This window comes from Tubulanus polymorphus, chromosome 12, assembly GCF_964204645.1.
Source record: "Tubulanus polymorphus chromosome 12, tnTubPoly1.2, whole genome shotgun sequence".
In the NCBI taxonomy this organism is placed as follows: domain Eukaryota; kingdom Metazoa; phylum Nemertea; class Palaeonemertea; order Tubulaniformes; family Tubulanidae; genus Tubulanus; species Tubulanus polymorphus.
In genome coordinates this window covers 3,277,439-3,304,839 of record NC_134036.1, presented here as the reverse complement: position 1 = coordinate 3,304,839, position 27,401 = coordinate 3,277,439, and the positions used below count along the sequence as shown (strand labels likewise).

The 27,401-nt window shown below is 39.4% G+C and overlaps 3 protein-coding genes across 8 annotated transcripts in view; 1 reads left to right on the top strand and 2 right to left on the bottom strand.

The window, feature by feature from the left end:
• Positions 1-14,373, bottom strand: part of LOC141914176 (uncharacterized) — a 63,998-nt gene extending 49,625 nt beyond the window's left edge. For all 5 annotated transcript variants that reach the window (XR_012620735.1, XR_012620734.1, XR_012620736.1 and 2 more), the window contains exon 1: positions 14,202-14,373. The gene's annotated coding sequence lies outside the window, so the exon portion shown is untranslated. The remainder of the gene's footprint in view (positions 1-14,201) is intronic.
• A 2,328-nt stretch (positions 14,374-16,701) lies between these two features.
• LOC141914049 (calmodulin-like protein 4) lies at positions 16,702-19,605 on the bottom strand. Its single transcript, XM_074805310.1, has 5 exons — positions 19,548-19,605; positions 19,400-19,430; positions 18,848-18,985; positions 18,160-18,342; positions 16,702-17,540 (listed from the first exon to the last, which is right to left on the bottom strand). The coding sequence occupies exons 1-5, from the start codon at positions 19,548-19,550 to the stop codon at positions 17,443-17,445; spliced, it is 453 nt and encodes a 150-aa protein (XP_074661411.1). The 5' UTR covers positions 19,551-19,605; the 3' UTR covers positions 16,702-17,442.
• A 145-nt stretch (positions 19,606-19,750) lies between these two features.
• Positions 19,751-27,258, top strand: LOC141913949 (mitochondrial coenzyme A transporter SLC25A42-like). 2 transcript variants are annotated; one of them, XM_074805176.1, is made up of 9 exons: positions 19,751-19,866; positions 20,424-20,624; positions 21,407-21,487; positions 22,608-22,716; positions 23,384-23,567; positions 24,193-24,309; positions 24,876-25,027; positions 25,421-25,543; positions 25,898-27,258. In XM_074805176.1, exons 2-9 carry the CDS (start codon positions 20,499-20,501, stop codon positions 26,095-26,097), a joined length of 1,092 nt encoding a protein of 363 aa, XP_074661277.1. In that variant the 5' UTR covers positions 19,751-19,866; positions 20,424-20,498; the 3' UTR covers positions 26,098-27,258. The 2 variants fall into 2 exon arrangements, with proteins under 2 accessions (XP_074661277.1, XP_074661278.1); XM_074805177.1 differs by lacking the exon at positions 21,407-21,487.
• Positions 27,259-27,401: the final 143 nt, after the last annotated feature.

The following is a 27,401-nucleotide window of genomic DNA, read 5'->3' as shown; positions in this document are numbered from 1 at the left end:
AAATGATAACTGCTTTAAACCAGTTCATATATAATTATGATTTTGTAATGTTATCTCTAATCTTTTTTACTCTTTATCTGACGTTGTTTTTTTCTTGCAGATGAGGATTACTTCCTTCCAAAAGAGGAAGCGGGTCCATGTATTGCGTTTGCATGGTGAGGAAGGGCGGGTAATCCGCGAGATGCTGTAGAGCGCGAGTAGTAGCGAGAACGAAGTGGATCTGTATTCGACCCCGCAGAGGGCGCGCCATGAACAGGACGCACCGAAGAGGAGACTGGAGCAGGAGATAGAGCGTGCAAGAGTGGAGATCGAAATTCGGCGACGGGAGCTTGCGGAGCTCGACAGATGGAGGCGAGAGGATTTGGAGCGGCAGCGGCAGGAGGGCGAGATTCCTGAGGATGAGGGTCGTCCGGACTCTCTGAGTTACCACCGATGGAGGATATTTTTGATCCTCCTACCCCGTGAGGCCAGATGTACCATTTCCTCCGCAATCACCTCGAGTCAGTACCAGCACTCTCAATGCAAAGTTGGCGCACCCAACCGCAGGTGCTGGTTCAGAGTTTGAAGCCGTGGCAATGGTCAACAATGGTCGACTGTCCACCGGTCACATACATGTGCCCATCTGTTGGTGGATTCGAATAGAGCTTTAGATTTTCAAGGCTTAATGATAGATCAAGTTAAGATTTGAATTCTTGTATTGAATCTTTTTCCATCATTTCGAACAATGCAGAGAGTATCATAAAAATGTATAATATTGTATTTTATTTGTCTTTTCAACTTTGATAAGACTGTAGCCACAATAACCAATCAGCTTTTATAAATACATTCAAATACAATAAAACATTGAATATTGAGGTTTTACCAATATTGTTTACAACAATCTCAAGTGAGATCTCGAATGAGGATGTGGGTAGTCTGGATTTTCCTTACAATTGATTCCACAAGGAAGGTGTAAGGTAATCCTTTAAACCAGATAGATGTTTTACCTGGAGTATATTCGAGTATATGGTAAACAGGCTGGAGTTTTTCTTTTTTTTTCTTTTTAGATGCCAAAAGCTAAAAACAAAAACAAAGAATGTGGCGCCACCGACGCGCAGATCGCCACGTTTGGCGTCTGTAAGTTTTACCTGAATTGATCTGATTTTCAAGTGTTTTATTTACACCAGTTGTTTATATTGATTACTAATAATGAATTTCAATTGATTTCTATATTTGCAGCGCTTCGAGCGATGATGACAGTACAATTACAAGAGAGAAGTCCCACCGGGCTACCAGTCGACGGCGCAGGGCAGTCGAAGTTGTTCCCCGATTGTATTAAGGGATACAATAAGAGAGGGCTCTACTTCGATCGAGTTTATGCGGGAATTCTTGTTTGAATTCCATAAGTATTTATCAATATTTATAATTTTCTTCTGTTTTATATTATATTCTACGACCGATTATTATCATCGATAATCACCTGTAGGGGTCAGTTTCATATAGGTTTATCCCGGAGCCAAGACATTAACCTTCTTAGATTCGTATCATAGTAATAAGCGACAAGGTTTTTTTACTTTCCAAGATTTACGGACATCCTTAGAAACCAGATACAGGTTAGACCTGGGCCAGACACAGATTTAACATCAAAGTATTAAGCGATGAGGTTTTTATTTTTTCAAGGTTTTCAGTAATCCTTAAAACCAGATACAAGTTAAACCTGTCACCTAGAGAGGTTTTATTAATATTGTTTACAAAGCAACAGGGAAGAGGACGTTTTTTTCTTGCAGTTAAAAAATAACCTCGTTCCAGAAGAGGAAGCATGTCCATGCCACGTGTTTGTGCGGTCAGGAGGGGTGAGTTATTCGCGAGATAGTGTAGAGCGCGAGTAGAAGTGAAGGAGAAGTGACGATGATGCAGCAGTTCAGAATGTAGCCACAGTAACCAATCAGCTTACAATCAACCATCATAGTATTATTTGACGAGGTTTTTACTTTTTCAGGGTTTTCAGTCATCCTTAAAAGCAGAAACAAGTTAAACCTGGGCCAGAGACAGGTTTTTTAATGTTCTTAGATTCAAAACATAGTATTAACCAACAAGGTTTTTACTTATGCGAGGTCTAAGTAAATCTCAAGTATTCTATTAATTATCTATTTAAATTATCAATGTATTTAAATCGGATCAAAAAGCAAGTTCCTAAGATAAGGCAGTCACTTAATTGAAAGGCCTTGAAAAGGAATCAGCCCTTTTAAATGATAACTGCTTTAAACAATTTCATATATAATTATGATTTTGTAATATTATTTCTAATCTTTTTTACTCTTTATCTCACGTCAGTTTTTTCTTGCAGATGAGGATTACCTCTTTTCAGAAGAGGAAGCGGGTCCGTGTGTTGTGTTTGCGCGGTGAGGAATGGCGGGTAATCCGCGAGATGCTGTAGAGCGCGAGTAGTAACGAGAACGAAGTGGATCTGTATTCGACCCCGCAGAGGGCGCGCCATGAACAGGACGCACCGAACAGGATACTGGAGCAGGAGATATAGTGTGCGAGAGTGGAGGCTGAAATTCGGCGGCGAGAGCTTGCGGAGCTCGACAGATGGAGGCGAGAGGAGTTGGAGCAGCAGCGGCAGGAGGGCGAGATTCCCGAGGATGAGGGTTGTCCGGACTCTCCTGAGTTACCACCGATGGAGGATATTTTTTATCCTCCTACCCCGTGAGGCCAGATGTACCATTTCCTCCGCAATCACCTCGAGTCAGTACCAGCACTCTCAATGCAAAGTTGGCGCACCCAACCGCAGGTGCTGGTTCAGAGTTTGACGCCGTGGCAATGGTCAACAATGGCCGAGTGTCCACCGGTCACATACATGTGCCCATCTGTTGGTGGATTCGAATAGAACTTTAGATTTTCAAGGCTTAATGATAGATCAAGTTTAGATTTGAATTCTTGTATTGAATCTTTTTCCATCATTTCGATCAATGCAGAGAGTATCATAAAAATGTATCATATTGTATTCTATTTGTCTATTCAACTTTGATAAGACTGTAGCCACAGTAACCAATCAGCTTTTATAAATACATTCAAATACAATAAAACATTGAATATTGAGGTTTTATCAATATTGTTTACAACAATCTCAAGTGAGATCTCGAAGGAGGATGTGGGTAGTCTGGATTTTCCTTACAATTGATTCCACAAGGAAGGTGTAAGGTAATCCTTTAAACCAGATAGATGTTTTACCTGGAGCATATTCGAGTATGGTAAACAGGCTGGAGTTTTTCTTTTTTTTTTCCTTTTAGATGCCAAAAGCTAAAAAGAAAACGAGGCATGTGGCGCTGCCGACGCGCAGATCGCCACGTTTGGCGTCCGTAAGTTTTACCTGAATTGATCTGATTTTCAAGTGTTTTATTTACACCAGTTGTTTATATTGATTACTAATAATGAATTTCAATTGATTTTTATGTTTTCAGCGCTCTCCAGAACAATCGACAAGCGATGATGATTATGAAGTGTAAATAAATTTTTTACAAATTATTGAAATAATTGCTATTCGTATTCTTATTGAATGTCCTTCCTATTTTACAGTACAATTACAAGAGGGAAGCCCCCCCTGGGGTACCAGTCGACGGTACCGGTCACTCCAAGTTGTTCCCAGATTGATTACGGGATGCAATAAGAGAGGGCTCTACTTCGGTCGAGGTTATGCGGGAATTCTTGTTTGAATTCCGTAAGTATTAATCAATATTTATAATTTTCTTCTGTTTTATATTCTATTCTACGACCGATTATTATCATCGATAATCACCTGTAGGGGTCAGTTTCATATAGGTTTATCCCGGAGCCAAGACAGTAACCTTCTTAGATTTGAATCATAGTAATAACCAACAAGGTTTTTTTACTTTTCAAGATTTACGGACATCCTTAGAAACCAGATACAGGTTAGACCTGGGCCAGAACCAGGTTTACATCAAAGTATTAAGCGATGAGGTTTTTACTTTTTAGATGCCAAAAGCTAAAAAAAAAAAACCAAGAATGTGGCGCTGCCGACGTGCAGATCGCCACGTTTGGCGTCCGTAAGTTATACCTGAATTGATCTGATTTTCAAGTGTTTTATTTACACCAGTTGTTTATATTGATTACTAATAATGAATTTCAATTGATTTCTATGTTTTCAGCGCTTCGAGCGATGATGACAGTACAATTACAAGAGAGAAGTCCCACTGGGCTACCAGTCGACGGCGCAGGGCACTCGAAGTTGTTCCCCGATTGTATTAAGGGATACAATAAGAGAGGGCTCTACTTCGATCGAGTTTATGCGGGAATTCTTGTTTGAATTCCTTAAGTATTTATCAATATTTATAATTTTCTTCTGTTTTATATTCAATTCTACAACAAATTATTATCATCGATAATCACCTGTAGGGGTCAGTTTCATATAGGTTTATCCCGGAGCCAAGACATTAACCTTCTTAGATTCGAATCATAGTAATAACCGACAAGGTTTTTTTACTTTCCAAGATTTACGGACATCCTTAGAAACCAGTTAACATCAAAGTATTAAGCGATGAGGTTTTTAATTTTTCAAGGTTTTCAGTCATCCTTAAAACCAGATACAAGTTAAACCTGTCACCTAGAGAGGTTTTATTAATATTGTTTACAAAGCAACAGGGAAGAGGACGTTTTTTTCTTGCAGTTAAAAATTAACCTCGTTCCAGAAGAGGAAGCATGTCCATGCCACGTGTTTGTGCGGTCAGGAGGGGTGAGTTATTCGCGAGATGGTGTAGAGCGCGAGTAGAAGTGAAGAAGTGACGATGATGCAGCAGTTCAGAATGTAACCACAGTAACCAATCAGCTTACAATCAACCATCATAGTATTATTTGACGAGGTTTTTACTTTTTCAGGGTTTTCAGTCATCCTTAAAAGCAGAAACAAGTTAAACCTGGGCCAGAGACAGGTTTTTTAATGTTCTTAGATTCGAAACATAGTATTAACCAACAAGGTTTTTACTTATGCAAGGTCTAAGTAAATCTCAAGTATTCTATTAATTATCTATTTAACTTACCAATGTATTTAAATCGGATCAAAACGCAAGTTCCTAACATAAGGCAGTCACTAAAATGAAGAGATTAATTCTAAATTCTACAATTGATTCCACAATGAGATTTTTGAAGGATTAGTTGACCACTGATCTTGAAACGTTTTTTCCACTACTGTTAAAAACTAGAATATTTATCAGATTATATCTGTACTTCATGATTTCAAAATCAAATCCCTGTTTTGCTACAGGTGGGTAAAGGAAGGGACACCCTATCAAATTCAACAGTCAAATAGAAGGGACAATATATCTAATGAAACATTTGTTATTTTTAGATGTTATTTTTCTTTATTTTACAGTATCTCCATTTTTGGATAATTGTGAGGGTGGTCCGTCAGCCGAGGTGGTCTGTCTTGTTAAGCTCTTTCGGCGGCCTCCTCGGCCCAACCACCAGGACCACCTGGAGCACCACCTGGAGCAGCACCAGGAGCAGCACAGCCACGTGAACCAAGGCAGCCGCACCCGGCGGCTTCAAGGTTCTCCGTCCGTCTGCAAGGGAGAACCTTTCCGGGGGATATGCACGAGGTAAGCGTTAAAATCTACCGAATATCTTCAAAGGCAAAGGCTGCGAAAAATATTAGTCATTGCCTCGCCAAAACACTCGAAGTGACCACTCGACCTTTTAGCAATAATAATTGGTAAATTGTTGCTTGAGAGGGTGTAAAAAGTTATTCTGTAATCAGGAGCCCTCAAAACATTCACTAAAATCGTGGACAATCATTTTTTGTTGAATGGATTGTCTGATATCTAGTGTTTCACGGCTGAATTAATTCTTATGAAATCGGATCAAAAAGCAAGATAGGACAGTCACTAAATTGAAAGAACTTGAAAAGGAACCACCCCTTTAAAATGATAACTGCTTTAAACCAGTTCATATATAATTATGATTTTGTAATGTTATCTCTAATCTTTTTTACTCTTTATCTGACGTTGTTTTTTTCTTGCAGATGAGGATTACTTCCTTCCAAAAGAGGAAGCGGGTCCATGTATTGCGTTTGCATGGTGACGAAGGGCGGGTAATCCGCGAGATGCTGTAGAGCGCGAGTAGTAGCGAGAACGAAGTGGATCTGTATTCGACCCCGCAGAGGGCGCGCCATGAACAGGACGCACCGAAGAGGAGACTGGAGCAGGAGATAGAGCGTGCAAGAGTGGAGATCGAAATTCGGCGACGGGAGCTTGCGGAGCTCGACAGATGGAGGCGAGAGGATTTGGAGCGGCAGCGGCAGGAGGGCGAGATTCCTGAGGATGAGGTCGTCCGGACTCTCTGAGTTACCACCGATGGAGGATATTTTTGATCCTCCTACCCCGTGAGGCCAGATGTACCATTTCCTCCGCAATCACCTCGAGTCAGTACCAGCACTCTCAATGCAAAGTTGGCGCACCCAACCGCAGGTGCTGGTTCAGAGTTTGAAGCCGTGGCAATGGTCAACAATGGTCGACTGTCCACCGGTCACATACATGTGCCCATTTGTTGGTGGATTTGAATAGAGCTTTAGATCTTCAAGGCTGACTGTAGATCAAGTTAAGATTTGAATTCTTGTATCGAATCTTTTTCCATCATTTCGAACAATGCAGAGAGTATCATAAAAATGTATCATATTGTATTTTATTTGTCTATTCAACTTTGATAAGACTGTAGCCACGGTAACCAATCAGCTTTTATAAATACATTCAAATACAATAAAACATTGAATATTGAGGTTTTATCAATATTGTTTACAACAATCTCAAGTGAGATCTCGAAGGAGGATGTGGGTAGTCTGGATTTTCCTTACAATTGATTCCACTAGGAAGGTGTAAGGTAATCCTTTAAACCAGATAGATGTTTTACCTGGAGCATATTCGAGTATATGGTAAACAGGCTGGAGTTTCTTTTTTTTTTCCTTTTAGATGCCAAAAGCTAAAAAGAAAACGCGGCATGTGGCGCTGCCGACGCGCAGATCGCCACGTTTGGCGTCCGTAAGTTTTACCTGAATTGATCTGATTTTCAAGTGTTTTATTTACACCAGTTGTTTATATTGATTACTAATAATGAATTTCAATTGATTTCTATATTTTCAGCGCTTCGAGCGATGATGATTATTAAGTGTAAATAAATTTTTCACAAATTATTGAAATAATTGCTATTCGTATTCTTATTGAATGTCCTTCCTATTTTAGTCCTTCCTATTTTACAGTACAATTACAAGAGGGAAGCCTCCCCTGGGCTACCAGTCGACGGTGCCGGTCACTCCAAGTTGTTCCCAGATTGATTATGGGATACAATAAGAGAGGGCTTCCGTAAGTATTTATCAATATTTATAATTTTCTTCTGTTTTATATTCTATCCTACGACCGATTATTATCATCGATAATCACCTGTAGGGGTCAGTTTCATATAGGTTTATCCCGGAGCCAAGACATTAACCTTCTTAGATTTGAATCATAGTAATAACCAACAAGGTTTTTTTACTTTTCAAGATTTACGGACATCCTTAGAAACCAGATACACGTTAGACCTGGGCCAGAACCAGGTTTAACATCAAAGTATTAAGCGATGAGGTTTTTACTTTTTCAAGGTTTTCAGTAATCCTTAAAACCAGATACAAGTTAAACCGGTCACCTAGAGAGGTTTTATCAATATTGTTTACAAAGCAACAGGGAAGAGGACGTTTTTTTCTGGCAGTTAAAAATAACCTCTTTCCAGAAGAGGAAGCATGTCCATGCCACGTGTTTGTGCGGTCAGGAGGGGTGAGTTATTCGCGAGATGGTGTAGAGCGCGAGTAGAAGTGAAGGAGAAGTGACGATGATGCAGCAGTTCAGAATGTAGCCACAGTAACCAATCAGCTTACAATCAACCATCATAGTATTATTTGACGAGGTTTTTACTTTTTCAGGGTTTTCAGTCATCCTTAAAAGCAGAAACAAGTTAAACCTGGGCCAGAGACAGGTTTTTTAATGTTCTTAGATTCAAAACATAGTATTAACCAACAAGGTTTTTACTTATGCAAGGTCTAAGTAAATCTCAAGTATTCTATTAATTATCTATTTAAATTATCAATGTATTTAAATCGGATCAAAAAGCAAGTTCCTAAGATAAGGCAGTCACTAAATTGAAAGGCCTTGAAAAGGAATCAGCCCCTTTAAATGATAACTGCTTTAAACAATTTCATATATAATTATGATTTTGTAATGTTATTTCTAATCTTTTTTACTCTTTATCTCACGTTGTTTTTTTTTCTTGCAGATGAGGATTACTTCCTTTCAGAAGAGGAAGCGGGTCCATGTATTGCGTTTGCATGGTGAGGAAGGGCGGGTAATCCGCGAGATGCTGTAGAGCGCGAGTAGCGAGTAGCGAGAACGAAGTGGATCTGTATTCGACCCCGCAGAGGGCGCGCCATGAACAGGACGCACCGAAGAGGATACTGGAGCAGGAGATAGAGTGTGCGAGAGTGGAGGCTGAAATTCGGCGGCAAGAGCTTGCGGAGCTCGACAGATGGAGGCGAGATGGAGGAGAGGAGTTGGAGCGGCAGCGGCAGGAGGGCGAGATTCCCGAGGATGAGGGTTGTCCGGACTCTCCTGAGTTACCACCGATGGAGGATATTTTTGATCCTCCTACCCCGTGAGGCCAGATGTACCATTTCCTCCGCAATCACCTCGAGTCAGTACCAGCACTCTCAATGCAAAGTTGGCGCACCCAACCGCAGGTGCTGGTTCAGAGTTTGACGCCGTGGCAATGGTCAACAATGGCCGAGTGTCCTCCCATCTGTTGGTGGATTCGAATAGAACTTTAGGTTTTCAAGGCTTAATGATAGATCAAGTTAAGATTTGAATTCTTGTATTGAATCTTTTTCCATCATTTCGATCAATGCAGAGAGTATCATAAAAATGTATCATATTGTATTTTATTTGTCTATTCAACTTTGATAAGACTGTAGCCACAGTAACCAATCAGCTTTTATAAATACATTCAAATACAATAAAACATTGAATATTGAGGTTTTATCAATATTGTTTACAACAATCTCAAATGACGCGAAGGAGGATGTGGGTAGTCTGGATTTTCCTTACAATTGATTCCACAAGGTAGATGTAAGGTAATCCTTTAAACCAGATAGATGTTTTACCTGGAGCATATTCGAGTATGGTAAAGAGGCTGGAGTTTTTCTTTTTTTTTCTTTTTAGATGCCAAAAGCTAAAAAAACAAAGAATGTGGCGCCACCGACGCGCAGATCGCCACGTTTGGCGTCCGTAAATTTTACCTGAATTGATCTGATTTTCAAGTGTTTTATTTACACCAGTTGTTTATATTGATTACTAATAATGAATTTCAATTGATTTCTATATTTTCAGCGCTTCGAGCGATGATGACAGTACAATTACAAGAGAGAAGTCCCACTGGGCTACCAGTCGACGGCGCAGGGCACTCGAAGTTGTTCCCCGATTGTATTAAGGAATACAATAAGAGAGGGCTCTACTTCGATCGAGTTTATGCGGGAATTCTTGTTTGAATTCCGTAAGTATTTATCAATATTTATAATTTTCTTCTGGTTTATATTCAATTCTTCTACGACCGATTATTATCAGTGATAATCACCTGTAGGGGTCAGTTTCATATAAGTTAATCCCGGAGCCAAGACATTAAACTTCTTAGATTTGAATCATAGTAATAACCAACAAGGTTTTTATACTTTCCAAGATTTACGGACATCCTTACAAACCAGATACAGGTTAGACTTGGGCCAGACACAGGTTTAACATCAAAGTATTAAGCGATGAGGACCACGCGGTAGACGACGCATAGTAGAATTAAATCATGAATGGAGACACCGAGGGAGCGGGAGGAGAGATGGTGCAGAGCAGAACACAAATATATCTAACTCTTATACGGACTGATGAAATTCTTTATTCCAAGTATTAGATACAAAACCTCACCCAGAGAGGTTTTATCAATATTGTTTACAACAATCACAAGTATTTTATCAATTATCTATTTAACTTATCAATGTTTTTAAATCGGATCAAAACGCAAGTTCCTAACATAAGGCAGTCACTAAAATGAAGAGATTAATTCTAAATTCTACAATTGATTCCACAATGAGGTTTTTGAAGGATTAGTTGACCACTGATCTTGAAACGTTTTTTCCACTACTGTTAAAAACTAGAATATTTATCAGATTATATCTGTACTTCATGATTTCAAAATCAAATCCCTGTTTTGCTACAGGTGGGTAAAGAAAGGGACACCCTATCAAATTCAACAGTCAAATAGAAGGGACAATATATCTAATGAAAGATTTTGGGAAAAAATTTCATGTTATTTTTAGATGTTATTTTTCTTTATTTTACAGTATCTCCATTTTTGGATAATTGTGAGGGTGGTCCGTCAGCCGAGGTGGTCTGTCTCGTTAAGCTCTTTCGGCGGCCTCCTCGGCCCAACCACCAGGACCACCTGGAGTACCACCTGGAGCAGCACCAGGAGCAGCACAGCCGCGTAAACCAAGGCAGCCGCACCCGGCGGCTTCAAGGTTCTTCGTCCGTCTGCAAGGGAGAACCTTCCCGGGGGATATGCGCTAGGTAAGCGTTAAAATCTACCGAATATCTTCAAAGGCAAAGGCTGTGAAAAATATTAGTTTATACTCGCCAAAACACTTGAAGTGACCACTCGACCTTTTAATAATTTGTAAATTGTTGCTTGAGAGGGTGTAAAAAGTTATTCTGTAATCAGGAGCCCTCAAAACATTCACTAAAATCATGGACAATCATTTTTTGTTGAATGGATTGTCTGATATCTAGTGTTTCACGGCTGAATTAATTCTTGTGAAATCGGATCAAAAAAGCAAGTTCCTTAGATAGGACAGTCACTAAATTGAAAGAACTTGAAAATGAACCACCCCTTTAAAGTGATAACTGCTTTAAACCAGTTCATATATAATTTGGTAATGTTATTTCTAATCTTTTTTACTCATTATCTGACAACGTTGTTTTTTTTTCTTGCAGATGAGAATAACGTCGTTCCAAAAGAGGAAGCGGGTCCGTGTGTTGCGTTTGCGCGGTGAGGAGGGGCGGGTTATCCGCGAGATAGTCGAGAGCGCGAGTAGTAAGAATGAAGTAGATCTGTATTCGGCCCCGTAGAGGGTGCGCAATCGACAGGACGCACCGAAGCGAGGCAGAGGGCAGCGTGGGAGCAGTTCGAAGGAATATGGGTTAGACATGGAGCTGTGACAGGTTCAACAACAAAGTATTAACCGACAAGGTTTTTATTTTTTAAAGGTTTTCAGTAATCCTTAAAACCAGATACAAGTTAAACCTGGGCCAGAAACAGGCGGCATAACAGACACTGGAAAGTCAGCATGGTCAACTGCTGAGGGTAGAGTTGAAACTAAAGAATCCAGTGTCCATATATCCAGTGTCTTTACAATCACAATGGCCAGCACTGCAAGTATATTAGGCTCGAAGTCCTTATACGGGTTTTGAAAAATATGGATCAAAGATTCTCTGAAAATCAAAGATTCAAAGAATGACAATGAATAGTCCTTGGGAGAGGCTTCACAATTGCTATATAACAATACCTCTGGTGACATACATGCACCTATAGAATATATTGAATGGGATGTCTGCCCTACTTCTATTGGTCGACAATTGAATTTTCAAAGCGACACAATTGAATTGTGCGAAGAAAGTAAGTAAGAAAGTAAGACACAAATTCAAATGATGCGTTTTCTGCACCACTGACAGTTTGTGAAGTAACTCTTTAACGAAACAGTTACCAAAAAATTGGTTAAATATATCCTTTAAAATTTGCTAACCTATGCTTTGGAATGTACACACGTATCAAAAAATCTTTCAATATGGGATGATTGGATATCTAATGGAGAATATCGTTTGAATATCAAGCTACTTAAGAGCCTGGGCCCAGTTGCACAGTCGCGACTTAAGTCCAAAAGTTGTCTAAAATCTTGGGACTTTAATTGTTAGGTAGGCTTAAGAACTATAAGTTGGTCTTAGAGACTGGTCTTAAGTCTAAGCCATGACTATGCAACTGGCCTCTGGTAGACTTGTCAAATTAATCGTTTTATAGAGTTTTCCACCTTAATCGCTGGATATTCTACTCTTAACAAATTAACCCACTGTTAACCCGGAATAAAAAATCCCTCGAGTTCCGTAATTCAGTCACCATAAAAACAAGCTGATTTCTGAGGTCCTGGGGCCAGTTGCATAGTCGTGACTTAAGTCCAAAAGTCGTCTTAAATCTTAAGACTGGTCTTAAATTGTTAGATTAGTTATAGAACTAAGTTGGTCTTAGACTGGTCTTAAGTCTAAGCCATGACTATGCAACTGGCCCCTGATGATTGTCATGTATTATGTATATATAACTAATTATGAATTTATATTTGTTCTCTGATAATCATCAAATCAATGAATCGATCAAATTCTAATGAACATGACCAATGTCAGCAAAGTAAAACATCCCATTATTTTAGGATTTTAACAATTTTGTGGCAAAGTTCAATAGAATTCAGACGAAAATATAACTTTGGAATATCTAACAATAGACTACAATTTTCGGAGTACCCTGGATGCCAAAAATTCCGCGTCGAAAGGGAAAAAAAATATCGAGTAAAATAGACATCTAAATGTCTCGATTGGTGTCTCGATTTCAAATTTAACTTAAGAAAATTTGATTAAAATGTCTATACTGTTATTCTACTAAATTTTACCACCCAGTAACTATCATCATTACGTATTTTACTGAATAAGGCATCTAATATAGTAAATAATGATAATGCCCATTTATGTCGAAACTTTCTCTTTGTGATCTCAAAATGACGCGCGCATTTTCTTATTTTCTCAATAAATAATTGAAACCTTTTTTTATCACTCGGGTTTTGGAAACACACGGGGGTTTTCAGGGGGAAGAAAACAACAACATTTTACAATAAATATATATTTATTTCATAATTGAAACTAGAGAGAGAGAGAACGAAAATCCTTTTTCAGAAAAAACCTCAAGAATTTACGAAAAATACATATTTTTATTTTGTTTAAAATCGAAGAAACGACGAGAATGATTTCAGTGAAAATGAATATTTTATTTTGTCAAATAAAGGAATTGATGAATTATGCAGTATTTCAACACCAGCCGTCCAGACAGCGTCGCCCATGCACCATCTATCCACCAGATGGCGTTTTACCAGTAATGTGGCGAGTCTCAATGCCAACAGGTTCGAATCCTTCCAACAGAAGAATGCGATAATTACTGAAAAGAATAAAAAAATAAGAGAAGGCCAATTTAATAGAAATAACTAGACAGCGAAATTAACTTGCCAGTTAAAGAATGGTTTAAACTGGCAACGAATTTAGGCCCAGTTTTAAGTAAGGTGTTCAATCATATCAAAAATGGAACACTGACCTATTTGTAAGATAAAAAAATATTTTCATCAAATTTCAAAAATTTCGAAATCGAAGAAAAAAGTTGTGTCAAACGTACCTTCGAGATGACATTGTTGCAATTATGTGATCGTCATGGCGATGAATCAAATCACAAAGAGAAAACCGTGCGTCTGAATCCAACATTTCGTTCTACCCCGAATCGCTTATTGAATTCGAAGTCTGAATCAAACATTTCATTAAATCCCACTGGGGGGTGCGGTGAGTATAGCGTCAAGTCATATGCGATGTACCCGGTATCTAAAATTTTTCCATTTATAAGCGGGCCTTTTTAATCCAATGTTTCAGCCAGCTTTTTGATAGCTATGGTAATTAAGCGTGACTCCATTATTTAGGCCTATAAATTTGAAATAATAGGGATGGGATTAACAGGCCCGAGCCAAGGGGGAAGGGCTTCAGGCTAGTGAATGAACCCCCTAAAATTTTCAAAGAGCCCTTCAAAAGGTTGGTTTAAAAAAATTTGGGTCCAGATTTTTTAAAATTTGAATAGGGCCTACAGTTTTCTAACAGTTTTCATTTTTTTTGGGGGGGGGAATGAAAGGAATTGTCAAATGATTCATACAGGTATCCCTTTTTTCAATAAGAAAATGCCCCTTTTTACGGTGAAAAAAAAGGCCCCGGCTCAGAAAAGCTTGGCACGGGCCGGGGTTATTAGGCCTGAATAATTTTAGAGATGAGAATAGTTAGTAAGTAAAAACTTACCTTTTTATCGTGTCGTGCCACGTGCCACACACTCCACTCCACTCCACTCATTCGGGACTCCAATCTTCTCGTCTCTGCTCGGCTCGGCTCGGCTCGGCTCGGCTCGGCTCGGCTCGGCTCGGCTCGGCTCGGCTCTGTCTCGGTCTTCCTCCACCCTCTTCACTTCACTCCTTTCCCGGTTGGGTTGGAAGCCGCGAAAGAATTTGTCAGTGATTTGCGGCGCCGGTCGCGAGGAAACCTTCAATCACCGATCCATGAAGTATCCGGTGCCAATGAGCTGACCAGTCTATAGGGGCACATTTTATGTGTCCAATAAGCTGACCAGACCGTTTACGATGCCGATATCCGCTGTCCAATCCAGAACAGGTGCTATTCAATCAGCAGCCATTGTTATTTTAAACAGCCCGATATGATTGACACCGCGTGGTCAGCTGATTGCAAATCAAATAAAAAACCCGCCCGCTGTAATTAATTAATCCGCAAAAAAAATCAGAAAACCGATAAACATAATTTTAAGAGTATTCAAATTGGTTTTAACGTTTACAGTAAAGTTTTCTAGGCTCATTTTTTATCCGGAGACCTACTGCGGCAATTGAGGGTTCACTAAAACGCGTTCATAATTCAGAATATTGTCTCTGTCCGTATTTTAATGCGCGAAGCACTCAGTTCAATGCTTTTAAATAGTAAAACTTTTTTTCATCATACCTACTGTACTAAGTATTAGTAGATGGCGATTGGGGTTAAATATTGCGTCGGACCCGTGTGTAAAGGAGCCTTGTAGGGGTTAACAAAAAGGGCACTTGATCTTATGAAGGTTCCCGCCGGTACGAAGAATAAGAGATTATCATTCGAGACTGGAATTTTCAATTTCCATTAAAAACATCAAAATTTTAGAAAAATCTTGACCCAAATTTGTTGACACTGACTTGATGGCCAGGCGGTAGCCCGAAACCTGGAGTCGGACTAACGATTTTTTCCAGGAGGGAGAAAATGTTAAGGTTAAACCGCCGAAGTATGTCTCTGGCCTACGGCATATTGTTTGGCAAACAAATATAAGATGATATCACCGATTTTAATTGCTGCTGATCCAGAGAATCTCGAATCACGAGAGACCGATCGAGTTCAGACAAAACCGCAGTCAGTCGGGTTACTTACTAAAACTTCCAGGTGTGGATCCAGAGGGGGGTTCAGCAGGGGTCGTGACCCCCCTCCCCCTGCTCAACCAAAGAAAGTTTTTAATCGTTCTCTTGAAGGAATGTAGTCAAGACAAATGCGGACAGTACCATAATTATCTCGAACGAGGCGAAACGCCTCAAAGATAACACCAGAAGGATTTCCAGCCACAAGGTAGGTTTTCCACCACAAGTTGGTGATATTAGATGAGTTTAATGAGGAAGACAGATTTTTTAATGCTAATGAAAATATGATATATTTTATGTTAATTGTTATTATTACAATTAGCATTAAATTATTGTAGATAATTTTTCCTATTTGACTCAAAATATTTTTCCAGCATTAATACATGTGGTTGACTGTATATTTCATGTAAAAAGAGTCTGTTTGTGGACTGGTTCTTATAAATTTCGACCCATTCACTTCAACTGACATGTGCTGCCATCTGTGAGCATCAGCTGATACTAGGCTCATTACAGCAGTTATTTCCGAACTCATTCAGTTGGTACCTGTTGTTCCTTTATCCGTGCGGCTAATGATTTTAATAACAATTTCCGAGTTCTTGCCAAAACTAACGATCAAAGAATGACCAACCTTCGGATCCAATAAATAAAAATTTTTAAAACCACCAATCGACTTAGGGCTATAAATGTATGGGTATATTTATAAGGCTTTCGATATTTAGCCTAAGTGTGCCTTGGTGTGAAGCTTGCTTTAGGGGAGCGAAGGAGAATCGTTCCCTTGGGAAGGTCTGAGACTGAAGCCACTCGACCCTCTAGACGGGGGCTGCTGTAACACGCGGGCAGGTCACTAGAAACAACTCTGCGGCTCACCGAGCATGAGATGCGCTGCTGCGGCGGCGTTGATGCGTCTGAGGTAGCCGATAGATTGAAAGCGGCCTGTGGTTAGCCATTGGAGTGCAATTCGCAAGATGGCCAGTATTTGGACCATAACCCAATTCAGACTACTCTCTCGCCAAGATAATTTTTTGCGATTTTCTGAGAAAATTCATAGCCTAGTTAGTACTTAATGCGGCTTGTCGATTAATAGTTAAAATACTGAAAAAGTGATAATCTGTTAATCCCTGCGTCTAAAATAAGTTATTTAATAAATACATTTAGGATTAATAGATTAACAACTCCTATACGAGCCCCTGTGGTATTCAACTATATGGACCTTTTGCATTGAGATGACCATACTCTCTTCACCATACTCTCTTGACCATAATCTCTCTCCTCTAAGTGATGAAAACAAGAATAGGACCGACCTCAATAATTATGAACCCACAAAAGAATGTGAAACACATTGATCTATTTCCAAGAGACAGAATTTTATTTCCGATAGAATATATATGCTTTTGTTGTATATAAAAATGTGTCACAATAAACACGTGTAGCAATAGTGTCGATAAAACAAAGCGATATGTATTCACACAGCTAGAAATAAATACCCTCGGCAAAAATACCGAGAAATACATTTCAAAGTTTAAAGATCATTTCAAGTGAGAAATATATATTTCAAAATAGAATATTTAATATGATTAGCTATTGAAGATTTCGAACCTTCAACAGCGTATTTGGAAAATTTGTATGGACAATGATGATAATTTAGGACGGTACTTTCACGTATGGTTTGCATATGGTTCATTTCAGCGCGCGCTTAAAAATGACTCAACGAAATTTCAGACTTTCGAACGAACAACAAACGTATAATCGTCTTTTCGGTAAGTCTTACTTAATCCTGATTCGATTCACAATAAAATATCGATCATCCATTCATTAAAGGCTGAATCGCATTAAATTACTTTAGCTTGACATGATAGTAAATAGAATCTTCAATCAAACTTCGCTGGATCATATCCCTTTTGTTTTCGGCGAGACAGCAATTTTTTTCTGGAGGGTTTTATAGTAAATATTTTCAGCATTTTTACAACGATCAGTATATTAGTGTAGTAGTTTGTTGTTTAAAGCAGAACTGTATCAAATACTGCAAAATAAACAATCTTTAAATATTTTTCGACCATTTAAATAACAGCAGTTCGTCTCAGCCGACGATTCATTCGTTGAGTTTAATAATCCGGCACCGGGGTCATCATTGTCTTTATCAGATCTATGTACTTCACTTTGCCGCCAGGTGGCACTCCGGCTTCTTTCAGCATCGAGTCGACTGCAACAAAAAAAAAATGTGAACAACATTATTTTGAGGCCGGCATTTCATTTACCAAACTTCTCAAATTCCTCATCTTATTCGTAAAAATGCCCCACCATTCAGCATAAAACCCCAAGCTTTTAACTCTGCAGTCGTAATTTTTTTACTACCCTTCACTACTAGTAGCTTGATTTCTAATAAAATCTAGTTTAAACCTACACAGTTTCTACTAGTCTTCGACAACAGGGGCTGCAGTTGGTAAGAGTTGGCTAGTAGATAGTTGACGCATAGAGACAATGAAAACTTTATTGCTATGGTTTAAAGTGGGTTCACCATTGGATAGTTGACATACAGTAAACCCCCGATATACCGCCCACAACCATTTTGGCGGTTTAGAGTATGGCGGTATATGGGAGGGGGGTGTTTGACTGGATTTGTATAAAGATGTACATTGAGAAAACCTGGTGGTAAGCGGAGGTGGCGGTATATGGGAGGGCGGTATGTCTGGGGTTGACTGTAGTGAAAAGTTCATTGTTAATGCGGTGTTTATCCATCTGGTATTTTTTACCAACTCCTAAACAATTGATCCCAACACACTCATCTACAACTCGTTTTAATTTGCTTCGAAAAAATGTACCTTCTTTTTTGGTCAGTTTTTCTCCGAAACTGGTGAGTATATGTCTGAACTCGGATGACGTCACGTATCCGCGTTTGGCGGTGTCCGTCGCTTCGAACGCGGCTACGATCTCTTTCTCGGCGCTCTCAATTTTCGAGTGTTCGTACAGCAGTTCGAGGAATGTGGCGAAGTCAATTTTACCGTCTGAAATTTTACGGAGAATTCGAAGCAAATATTAAAGCAATTCGAGGAAGTATGGCTATCATATAAAGATCTTTTTTCAAAAGCGTCCTGTATTCTGAATCTAGATGATAACGGAAGGATACATTTTGTTGTGAAGAAAGAACTAAAAAAAACTAATAATTCTATAAACATTCTGTATTCGAATGAGAAATAGATCAGCGCATGGTACAGTTCGAATGACACTTTCAACTAAAAGTCATCCGTCTGTTCAACTAGTCATCTTTCCATTCACAAAATCAGATTATTCTAGAAAGCCTCTAAAATGTAAATGGTTAAGAGAAGTTAGTTTTCCGAGGATAAGTAACTATCTAATTCAATTGAAGAAAAAAATCTCGACAGTACCAATGGAAGATTTTGACGTTTCAGCTCAATAAAATCCCAAACATTAAAATCCTCTGTCAATCTTAACTTCATAATGCAGGTTTTTCAGGGCTTTCTAATTCTATGTCTTGTCCTTATCGCTGACCTTTGCTATATTTTGTGTAGTATCTCTCGGTTTCCTCAGCAGTGACGCTGAATCCTAGCGAACGCGTTATCAGCGACAACTCGGCATCGTCCACCACATACCCGCGACGAGCGTACAGGAAAAAACATTCTTTGAATTCTGCAAAAAACAAAAATTCACTAAAAGTTACACATAGTGTTATATAAAATAACATACATCATAGACATTGGATTAACAGATTATCGTTTTTGCATTAATCTACAACTCTGATACGCGCCCCTGTGGTTTTGTGGATCTCACAGGGACTTGTTACAATTGATAGTAAATGAATAAAACCAGTATCAATAACCAACTCCCAGTATCCCTGTATTATAAAAAAAGGGATACTGGAGTTGTTCATAGATACTGGTTTTATTCATTTAAAATCAATTGACAATTGTGATAAATCCCTGTGGTGGATCCAGTATCAAGAAGTAATGTTTTTCAAGAATGTCATTCTGTCCTGACAGAGAAACCCGGAAACCAAACCCGGAAGTGAATTCTACGAACACTCTATACCCGATTTAAACTTACCATCGATATCTTTCTGACTGAAAAACCGCGCCTGAAACATGAAAATAAAATCACTCGAAAGGCTGATGTTGAAATACACGCGATAAACCGAACGAAAAACGAGCATTTCAACGAGGAAAGACGGAAATTTACACTTAGCAAAACTCACCATTCTGACGGAAGTTCCCGAAAAACGACTCCGCGGCGAATTTTAAAAACATCTTTTTACTGAAAAATAGTTATTTGCTAATTTTATCAACCGATAGGTATAGAATTATTGATAAAACTATCAAGAATTAACTTCTATAGGTTAAAAAGCCCTAGTTTTCCTGGTTTGGTACAATTTTTCGAAAGTGCTGCAGATTTGTTCCATTTTTGACAGCACTTCCGTTTCTCTAGATTCGCCGTCGGAGTAATTACTAATTTAAGAGGTTTATAGTAATTAATCAATGCCTGATCGTCACACAGTGTTTCGTTAATTGTTAAAGGTATTCTCGTTGAATCAAATCGGTTGAACCGTGAAATCAATCGCTTGTTATTCGTGAAATGATAGAAACTACGTTCAATGTAGTCTGTGTCTAAATCGTTCACCTACCTGACCTACCTATGGCTTTTTTAGTAGTCTAGCATTCAAAATTGGCCATTGTGGATCGTGACAACTGAGTTCAAGCCCAGCTATCACTCCTCGAAATACAATTCCTTTGAACTAGATGCTTCATCTTGTCTAGACATCGCTTTGCTTCTGTTTTTAACGAGGACAGTATAGGCCTAGCCCCTTTAATTGGCTAAATCCAAGAGAGCTATTTGATTTGACGCGAGTCTGATTTGTTTTTTCAATTCATCAGCTCCCCGTTCAATGATTGGTCCAGGTTGACATGTCATCGCCCCCGACCAGATTAAGAAGGCGTGTTACTGAACTAGGGCTATTTGAAATTGCACCTATCTTTTAGGTCGTCGTGAAACTTAAAGTTAAAAGGCATTTGATTCATCAATTTGTCAGGATTACTCATTAAAATGTCCATGCAATATCTTCTCTTCTCACCAGGTGGCGTCATGTGATGTGAATCATCATCTTTACACTTAACTCAGTCCAGTTCGACCGACTGCGGTATTAGTTCTCATGGTGGCCGCTAGGGAGCGTATCATGGGGGTTGATAAGATCGGCGGGTCGTGCGACGCGCCGGCCGGGGCCAAGAATCTACAAATCATAGTCGCTGAAAAAGACGAACACAAACTGAATCAGAGGGTAAAAAACATACCATTTTTCGCTGTATTATTTCTAGTGATTGATATTTAACGGTGCTATTAGTGCTCAGTGATGTTTATGATTTTCTAAAACCCTCTTTTAACACCTTTCCATAATTAGAATGTGTAGAATCCCCTGATTTTGTAGTCTGCACGATTAATATTTGATTGAATATTGTCTAATGCTTTCATTGATCTCGTGTTAAAACATAGGCTCTACAGTCACAAAACCAACAGCGGATGATTTAACAGTTTGTTCGGACAGTTTTTCAAATTTTTAACTTCATCATCAGAGAAAAAGGTCATTAAACATTTTGATTCCCCGATGTTGAAGTATGGTGAAAACTCACCTCAAACTAAACCTCATCTTCAGACGAACAAAAAATACATATTTTTTGTTCCTCTGAAGATGAGGTTTAGTTTTAACCTCGAAACTGTAAAGAAATAAACTGTTTCTACAGATCTAACTGTGGGTTGTGTTCATTAACTAAGATTAACATGAGTGTCTACCAGCCACCGTATAGTGTGGTGTTTCCTTAGAAATCATCCAGCTATACCACCAGGAGCCAATTTTGTGAATGTCGGCATCTTGTGTTTAATGGAGGGTGCCTGTCATCTTTGGGTCGATGGGTCGTATCCGTTCAAGCATCGGTGTTGGATTGACAGAACGCACCGTCCGGGAGGGTTGGCGAAGGGTTAGATATTGAGTTGGTTCATTCAGCACTGTTTACCGGCTGAGAGCATGATAGAAATGATAGTTGTGTGTATTTTTGTGTGGTGTAGGTGCCGTCATTTATCATTGATACCGGTCACGCTGACGTCGACCATCATTCCGGAGCAACGGCTACAGTCGGCTCTCACAAGGTAATCTAGATAATTCACGAGCCGTTGATACTCAGTTTCAGAGCACGCTTACTCCTTGTATCTCTGATCTCTCTCGAGCTTAAACAGGCTGACTTTAGTAGCAAATGAGCTTTTAGAAGTTTATTGGTTTACTCGAAGTGCTTCCTATACTGATTAAGAGTTTGAGGCGACTGTTTAGTTGACTCTGTCTCTTTCTGCTTTTAAGTAGAAACTGATACAATTCTGCCCGAGTTGGTGTCAAATACGGAGTAAGAGTTTGTGAAATACAGTAGACTCTGTCTCTTACTGCGGTAAAGTAGAGACCGGTAGAATTCTACCCCGAATTGGTGTCAAATGCTGAGTAAGAGTTTTTGAAATACAATAGACTCTGTCTCTTACCGCGGTAAAGTTGAGACTGGTAAAATTCTACCCCGATTTGGTGTCAAATACGGAGTAAGAGTTTGTGAAATACAGTAGACTCAGTCTCTTACTGCGGTAAAGTTGAGACTGGTAAAATTCTACCCCGAATTGATGTCAAATACTGAGTAAGAGTTTGTGATATACAGCAGACTCTGTCTCTTACTGCGGTAAAGTTGAGACCGGTAGAATTCTACCCCGAATTGGTGTCAAATGCTGAGTAAGAGTTTTTGAAATACAATAGACTTTGTCTCTTACCGCGGTAAAGTTGAGACTGGTAAAATTCTGCCCCGATTTGGTGTCAAATACGGAGTAAGAGTTTGTGAAATACAGTAGACTCAGTCTCTTACTGCGGTAAAGTTGAGACCGGTAAAATTCTACCCCGAGTTGGTGCCAAATACTGAGTAACAGTTTGTGAAATACAGCAGACTCTGTCTCTTACTGCGGTAAAATTGAGACCGGTAAAATTTTACCCTGAGTTCGAAACATACCAAAATGAAGAATTTCAAGTTTTCGAGTTTTATTTGTGGATGGATCTGGTTTAATAAATCCAGGGCAAACATAGACGAAGGTTTAAGCGAGCTCATTATTAAACCCTTCATTTCATCCGGAACGTTTTCATTTCCTCCAATCTTCAGATCTGGTTCCCATAAATCTCTTCACTAATCGTACCTGCTTCACGCCGCACCTGCGTATAATCGCGTCTCGTCTCTTCATTCTTCAGGTGCCAAATCATTACAAAGTGCTAACGTCGTTGACTGCCGGCGCCATCGCCGGCGCGGTGGCAAAAACCGTCATCGCTCCGTTGGATCGGACGAAAATTAACTTTCAAAGTAAGTGTTCGGGTTGTTCTCTGCCCCACGTGACAGAAATAGGAAACAGGGTGAACACTCGAGCGACCAGGGAAAATTCAGGGATTTTTTTTTGTTCTATTTAGAAAAGTCAAGCAATTGTCAGGGAGATAGTTAGATCATGCGTATAACCAAACAGTTTCCGTCTGTAAGTCCTAGGCTATGGTCTGTTTGTTGGACATATCCCATATTTTTGTTGAGGTTTTTGGGTGTTAGTATGCTGGTATAGCTCATACTATAGGCCTATGTATTAAATATAAGTGGCATGGTTCCCACAGAACAGGGAAATTGGGAAGAACTTGGGAATTTGGTTTGGAAATATTTGGGAATTTGAGAAATTTTTCTCAAATCAGGGAAATATTTGGGAAATTCATTATATTTCACGTATTGCATTTGCCTAGGGCATCTTTCTTCAGCGATTTCCCCTTGAAAATCACCTTTATCAACCAGTCACCACTAAAATGATGACTATAGCATAATGATATGTGTTCATTTCCATTTGGGAAAATTGAAAAAACACCCATGAAATACTTGGAAAAACCTGGGAAATTTGAATTCATATAACTGTGGGAACCATGATTTGTGGCCACCCTGAAAAAATTGTTCAAAAAAGCGAAATTCGCTTAACATTGTTGTTTTAACGTTGCAGCGACGAAGACACCGTTCTCGTACGTCGCGGCGCTGAGGTTCATCGTGAACACCTACCGTACGGATGGTTTCGTCATGTTGTGGCGCGGTAACACGGCGACGATGGCGCGTATCGTACCGTACGCCTCGATACAATACGCCGCGCACGAACAATGGAAACGATTGCTGAATCCGACCAACCAGAGGTACGAACATCGGACGATCGCGCCCGGCCTCCTCTATTCCGTCGAGTTAGATTGGTTTATTCTGATACCCTTGTTTACTCGCGTGCTGCATCAGGGGAAATCAGAGAATTCTGACTCTTCTAGAAATTCAAGAGAAAAGTCAAGGGATTTGAAATCATGGGGCCAGATGCTCTTAAGTTGGTTAAAAGATAACTAGTGGATATATACCAAAGTTACGGTGCAATTTGAATTGTCACTATATCAACTATTAACGTAACTCTAACACAACTGGCCCCTGGTGCATTTGGTGGCACAATGAACTTCTACATGTTGAAGCATCCTCCTTCGGGATATCTGATCATTTGATCGGGGAATTTTTGGTCGCGGGTCAGGGAAATTGAGCGTAATTGTGTAAAAAACCTGATCGTCACTCTCCCCATAGTGGCTTTTGGACATACCACATACTTGAACTTAGGCATCTTTGGATTTGGAGACAGCATCTTCTGGCTTACGAATATCACTTCTTTTGGTGAACGTAAACTTCAATTTTAATACCCCACAACTATCTGATAAACACCAATATTCATAAACACTTTTGAATGACTCTCAGTTTGAAAGATTCGTCTGTTGTATTTTGTTGTTGTAGAGTATTAGCGCCACTGCCGAGGTTTATAGCCGGCAGTCTGGCCGGTGTTACTGCTGTATCTTGTACCTATCCGTTGGACATGGTTCGAGCTCGAATGGCCGTCACCGAACGAAAAAAGTAAGTCTCAATATTTCAGTTATCCACAGAAATAAAACTGTGAGGCTAGTTTAACAGTTACAGCGGCTATCATAGACAGTGACCGCTAACCTGGGCTGGGTTTCATGGATGTGCAAGCAAAATAGTCCCTGGGAACATCTTGAAATTTCTCAGTTATAGCCATGGTTTCTCATTGTTATTATGGTGGTTGTTAACCAGATTTAGGAGTTATCCCTAGGGATAACTTTGATACCGGTCTATGAAACTGGAAATCAGTGGGAAAGTCAGGAAAATATCTTTCCTTAAAAAAGTTGGGGAATTTTGTTAAATGCTAAAAATCTGGGAAATATGTTAAGATTGCTATATCGCGCTTTATATCAAACGGTTTCTGTCAATGTCTACATATTTGACTGTGTTAGTTTAATTGATTGGATTCTTAGTAGATCTAGTCAGGGAAAACAACGTGCATGTCCGGAAATATTTAGGGAAAACTGTTGAGAAAGTTATATCGCGCATGTAATCAAACCATTTCTGTCTACGTATTTGACTGTGTTAATTATTGAGTCCTTTGTTTTCGGTTACTGTAGGTATTACAGTTTACGCAGCGTGTTCCGGAAAACTTACCGCGAGGAAGGCATCTGGAAACTGTATCGCGGATTCACTCCGACGTTGCTCGGAGTCGTCCCTTACTCCGGCGTCAGTTTCTTCACGTACGAATCGTTGAAAAAGTTTCACTGGGGTGAGTTGTAGTCATCAAACATCTGTTGAAAGTCGCTGATGTCTAATTCAGCTTCTCTGAAGATGGCATAAAGACCATCAACAAACACCGCAGTGCAGTGTTGGATTTTGCTAGAACACCCCATCATAGTGCATTGATGTTATAAGTAATTAGTTTTATCTCCATTGAAAGATGGCAGCACCTGTCAAACATAGTGAAATATAACTGACTAACAATACACTGCTTTGCTTTGCTGTGTAAATGTATTGTAGCAGTTATTTTCAACGCACTGCAATGGAATTAACAAAATTATAGCCAGTTAATTAATTATCTAATGAATTAGTCAGCGCTGAAAGGGTTTTAACTCGTCTTGTCGATGTCTGATGGAATTGTTGCGCATTATTTTCGTTGTAGAGTATTATAAAAATAAAGACCCGTCCGCGTTGCATCGGTTGTGTTTCGGAGCGATCGCCGGATTGTTGGGGCAGACGTCTTCGTATCCGTTGGATATCGTGCGACGACGCATGCAAACAGCTGGTGAGTCTCAGAGTCCGCTGACCTCGATTTCTATCCTCTTCGGAGGAAGGGTTCTTCTTACTGATCAGGAGAAATCAATTATTTCCGTCTGCAGTGAAAATCAGAGAATTCTGACTTTTCTTGGAATTCAATTTTTTTGGAAGTCAGGGAGAAGTCAGGGAATTTGAATTTCTTTTTTCTTGCATTTGACGAGTGGCGTATGGAATATCTAATCTTAAAAAGAGGATATCTTATGATTTAATCGGGGAATTTATGGACAGGGGTCATAGGGAAATATCCGTACAATATCAGAATTTTGGATTCAAACTCGAACAAAATCAAAATAAAACGTTTACACGTTGTTGTATATTTCAGGTGTATTCGGTAACGAGTCTGTTTACACGACGATCTCAGGAACGTTATTACGCGTCGCGTCGACCGAAGGAATCCGACGCGGACTTTACAAAGGACTGACGATGAATTTCATCAAAGGCCCGGTCGCCGTCGGCATTTCGTTCATGACGTTCGACACGATACAGAAATGGCTGCGGCGCGTGCCGTTCTTCCACGAGTAGTTGTCGCCGAAAAGCGGCGCCACCCGGTGCACGCGCTAGACTCCATTCGTTGCCAAAAAATGCCTTCGATCTTTAAATTATGACTTGTTTTAAACGAGCCGACGCTCGTGCTATGCTGAAGTTTTTCGGTTCGGCCTGAGTTAAGATAGGCGCTGACTAGATATGAGCTGTAGTTCAGCTGAGTTTAGAGCTGTAGTTTTTGAAGTGTCGTATGTTTTTTTTTTAGAGAAAAAGACAGAAGTTCTTCCAATGTTTTCGAAACGCTTTGCTGACAGACGCTAACGTGCTTTACTTTTATAGAAAAATCATTAAGATGAAAAAGCCGTGTTTTAGGGAATAAATGACGTTAGAGGTGGAATTTAGAGGAAAATTCCTTGTGTTGAAAAACGATGCAAGCATTTTTCTGTGATAGTTTTAAGTACACGGCGAAGCATTTTGTTTAACGATTACCAGATTGGCGTTTGTCTCTGCTATCTCTCTCAGGTGGGTGGCTAAAACCTGAAGCCGTCTAGTCGAACTAGTCAATTTTATAGTCATCATCTTAACTCGCTGTGCACACATATGAATAAATGATATCCTCGGTAAAGCTCGTCGTTGCCCCATAGAGTGAGTGAATATCAAAAGCAAGTTCTTTAATACATGTATTGTACTTTCTGCATTATAACGCGTGGGACCAGTACTGCCTTCGTTATTGGAAAATATCGGTGAAAGATTAAGACGTTATACGTGTATATTTATATGATTATTATGTGTTTGCGGTTCTATTACCTTCAGTGACAGTTACCGTATCGGTGGGTCTTATGGCGGTTTTGTGTCATCGACTTTCAAAATTCATTTACTTCAATGTAACATCGAAATTGCTCCAGTCTTTGATGCCTATTTAATTATTACTCAGTACAGTGGCCTCAGCCTATAGAGCTACTGCTATAGGCGGATTCTACTGCAGTTTTTCATTCCTTGTTTGTTATCGAATGAAATATATTATTGAATACATGAAAGAATAGATTTTAATAATTTTCAATATTATACAAAGGTGACGCGTAATTTGTACTTGTAGGATTTATAGAATTGTTGAAGAATAGTTTTGCGTATTATACATATGTAATTATGTATCATAGAAAAATGATGGAAAAATTTGTTAATTGAAAATATTAAAACCATGACAGTTGATATTTAAAATAAGTCGATGTATATCTTTATTCGTGGTCCCGTTATTCTTTCTGATCAATTTTGTATTTTCCTCGAGTTAGGGTTGAATATCCTTACTCCGACTGCCCAAGAATTGTGTACCTCCTCGGAGAGAA

Excerpts from the sequence above, each read along its gene's own strand:
- LOC141914049 (XM_074805310.1), bottom strand. Across the intron at positions 18,343-18,847 it reads CTACACAAAATATAGCAAAG|ACGGTAAAATTGACTTCGCC; the intron begins GTCAGCGATAAG and ends GTAAAATTTCAG. Across the intron at positions 17,541-18,159 it reads AAAACTGACCAAAAAAGAAG|TCGACTCGATGCTGAAAGAA; the intron begins GTACATTTTTTC and ends TTTTTGTTGCAG.
- LOC141913949 (XM_074805176.1), top strand. The coding sequence starts at position 20,499 with ATGGTGGCCGCTAGGGAGCGTATCATGGGGGTTGATAAGATCGGCGGG. Across the intron at positions 23,568-24,192 it reads CTGAATCCGACCAACCAGAG|AGTATTAGCGCCACTGCCGA; the intron begins GTACGAACATCG and ends TTGTTGTTGTAG. Across the intron at positions 25,544-25,897 it reads ACGACGCATGCAAACAGCTG|GTGTATTCGGTAACGAGTCT; the intron begins GTGAGTCTCAGA and ends TGTATATTTCAG.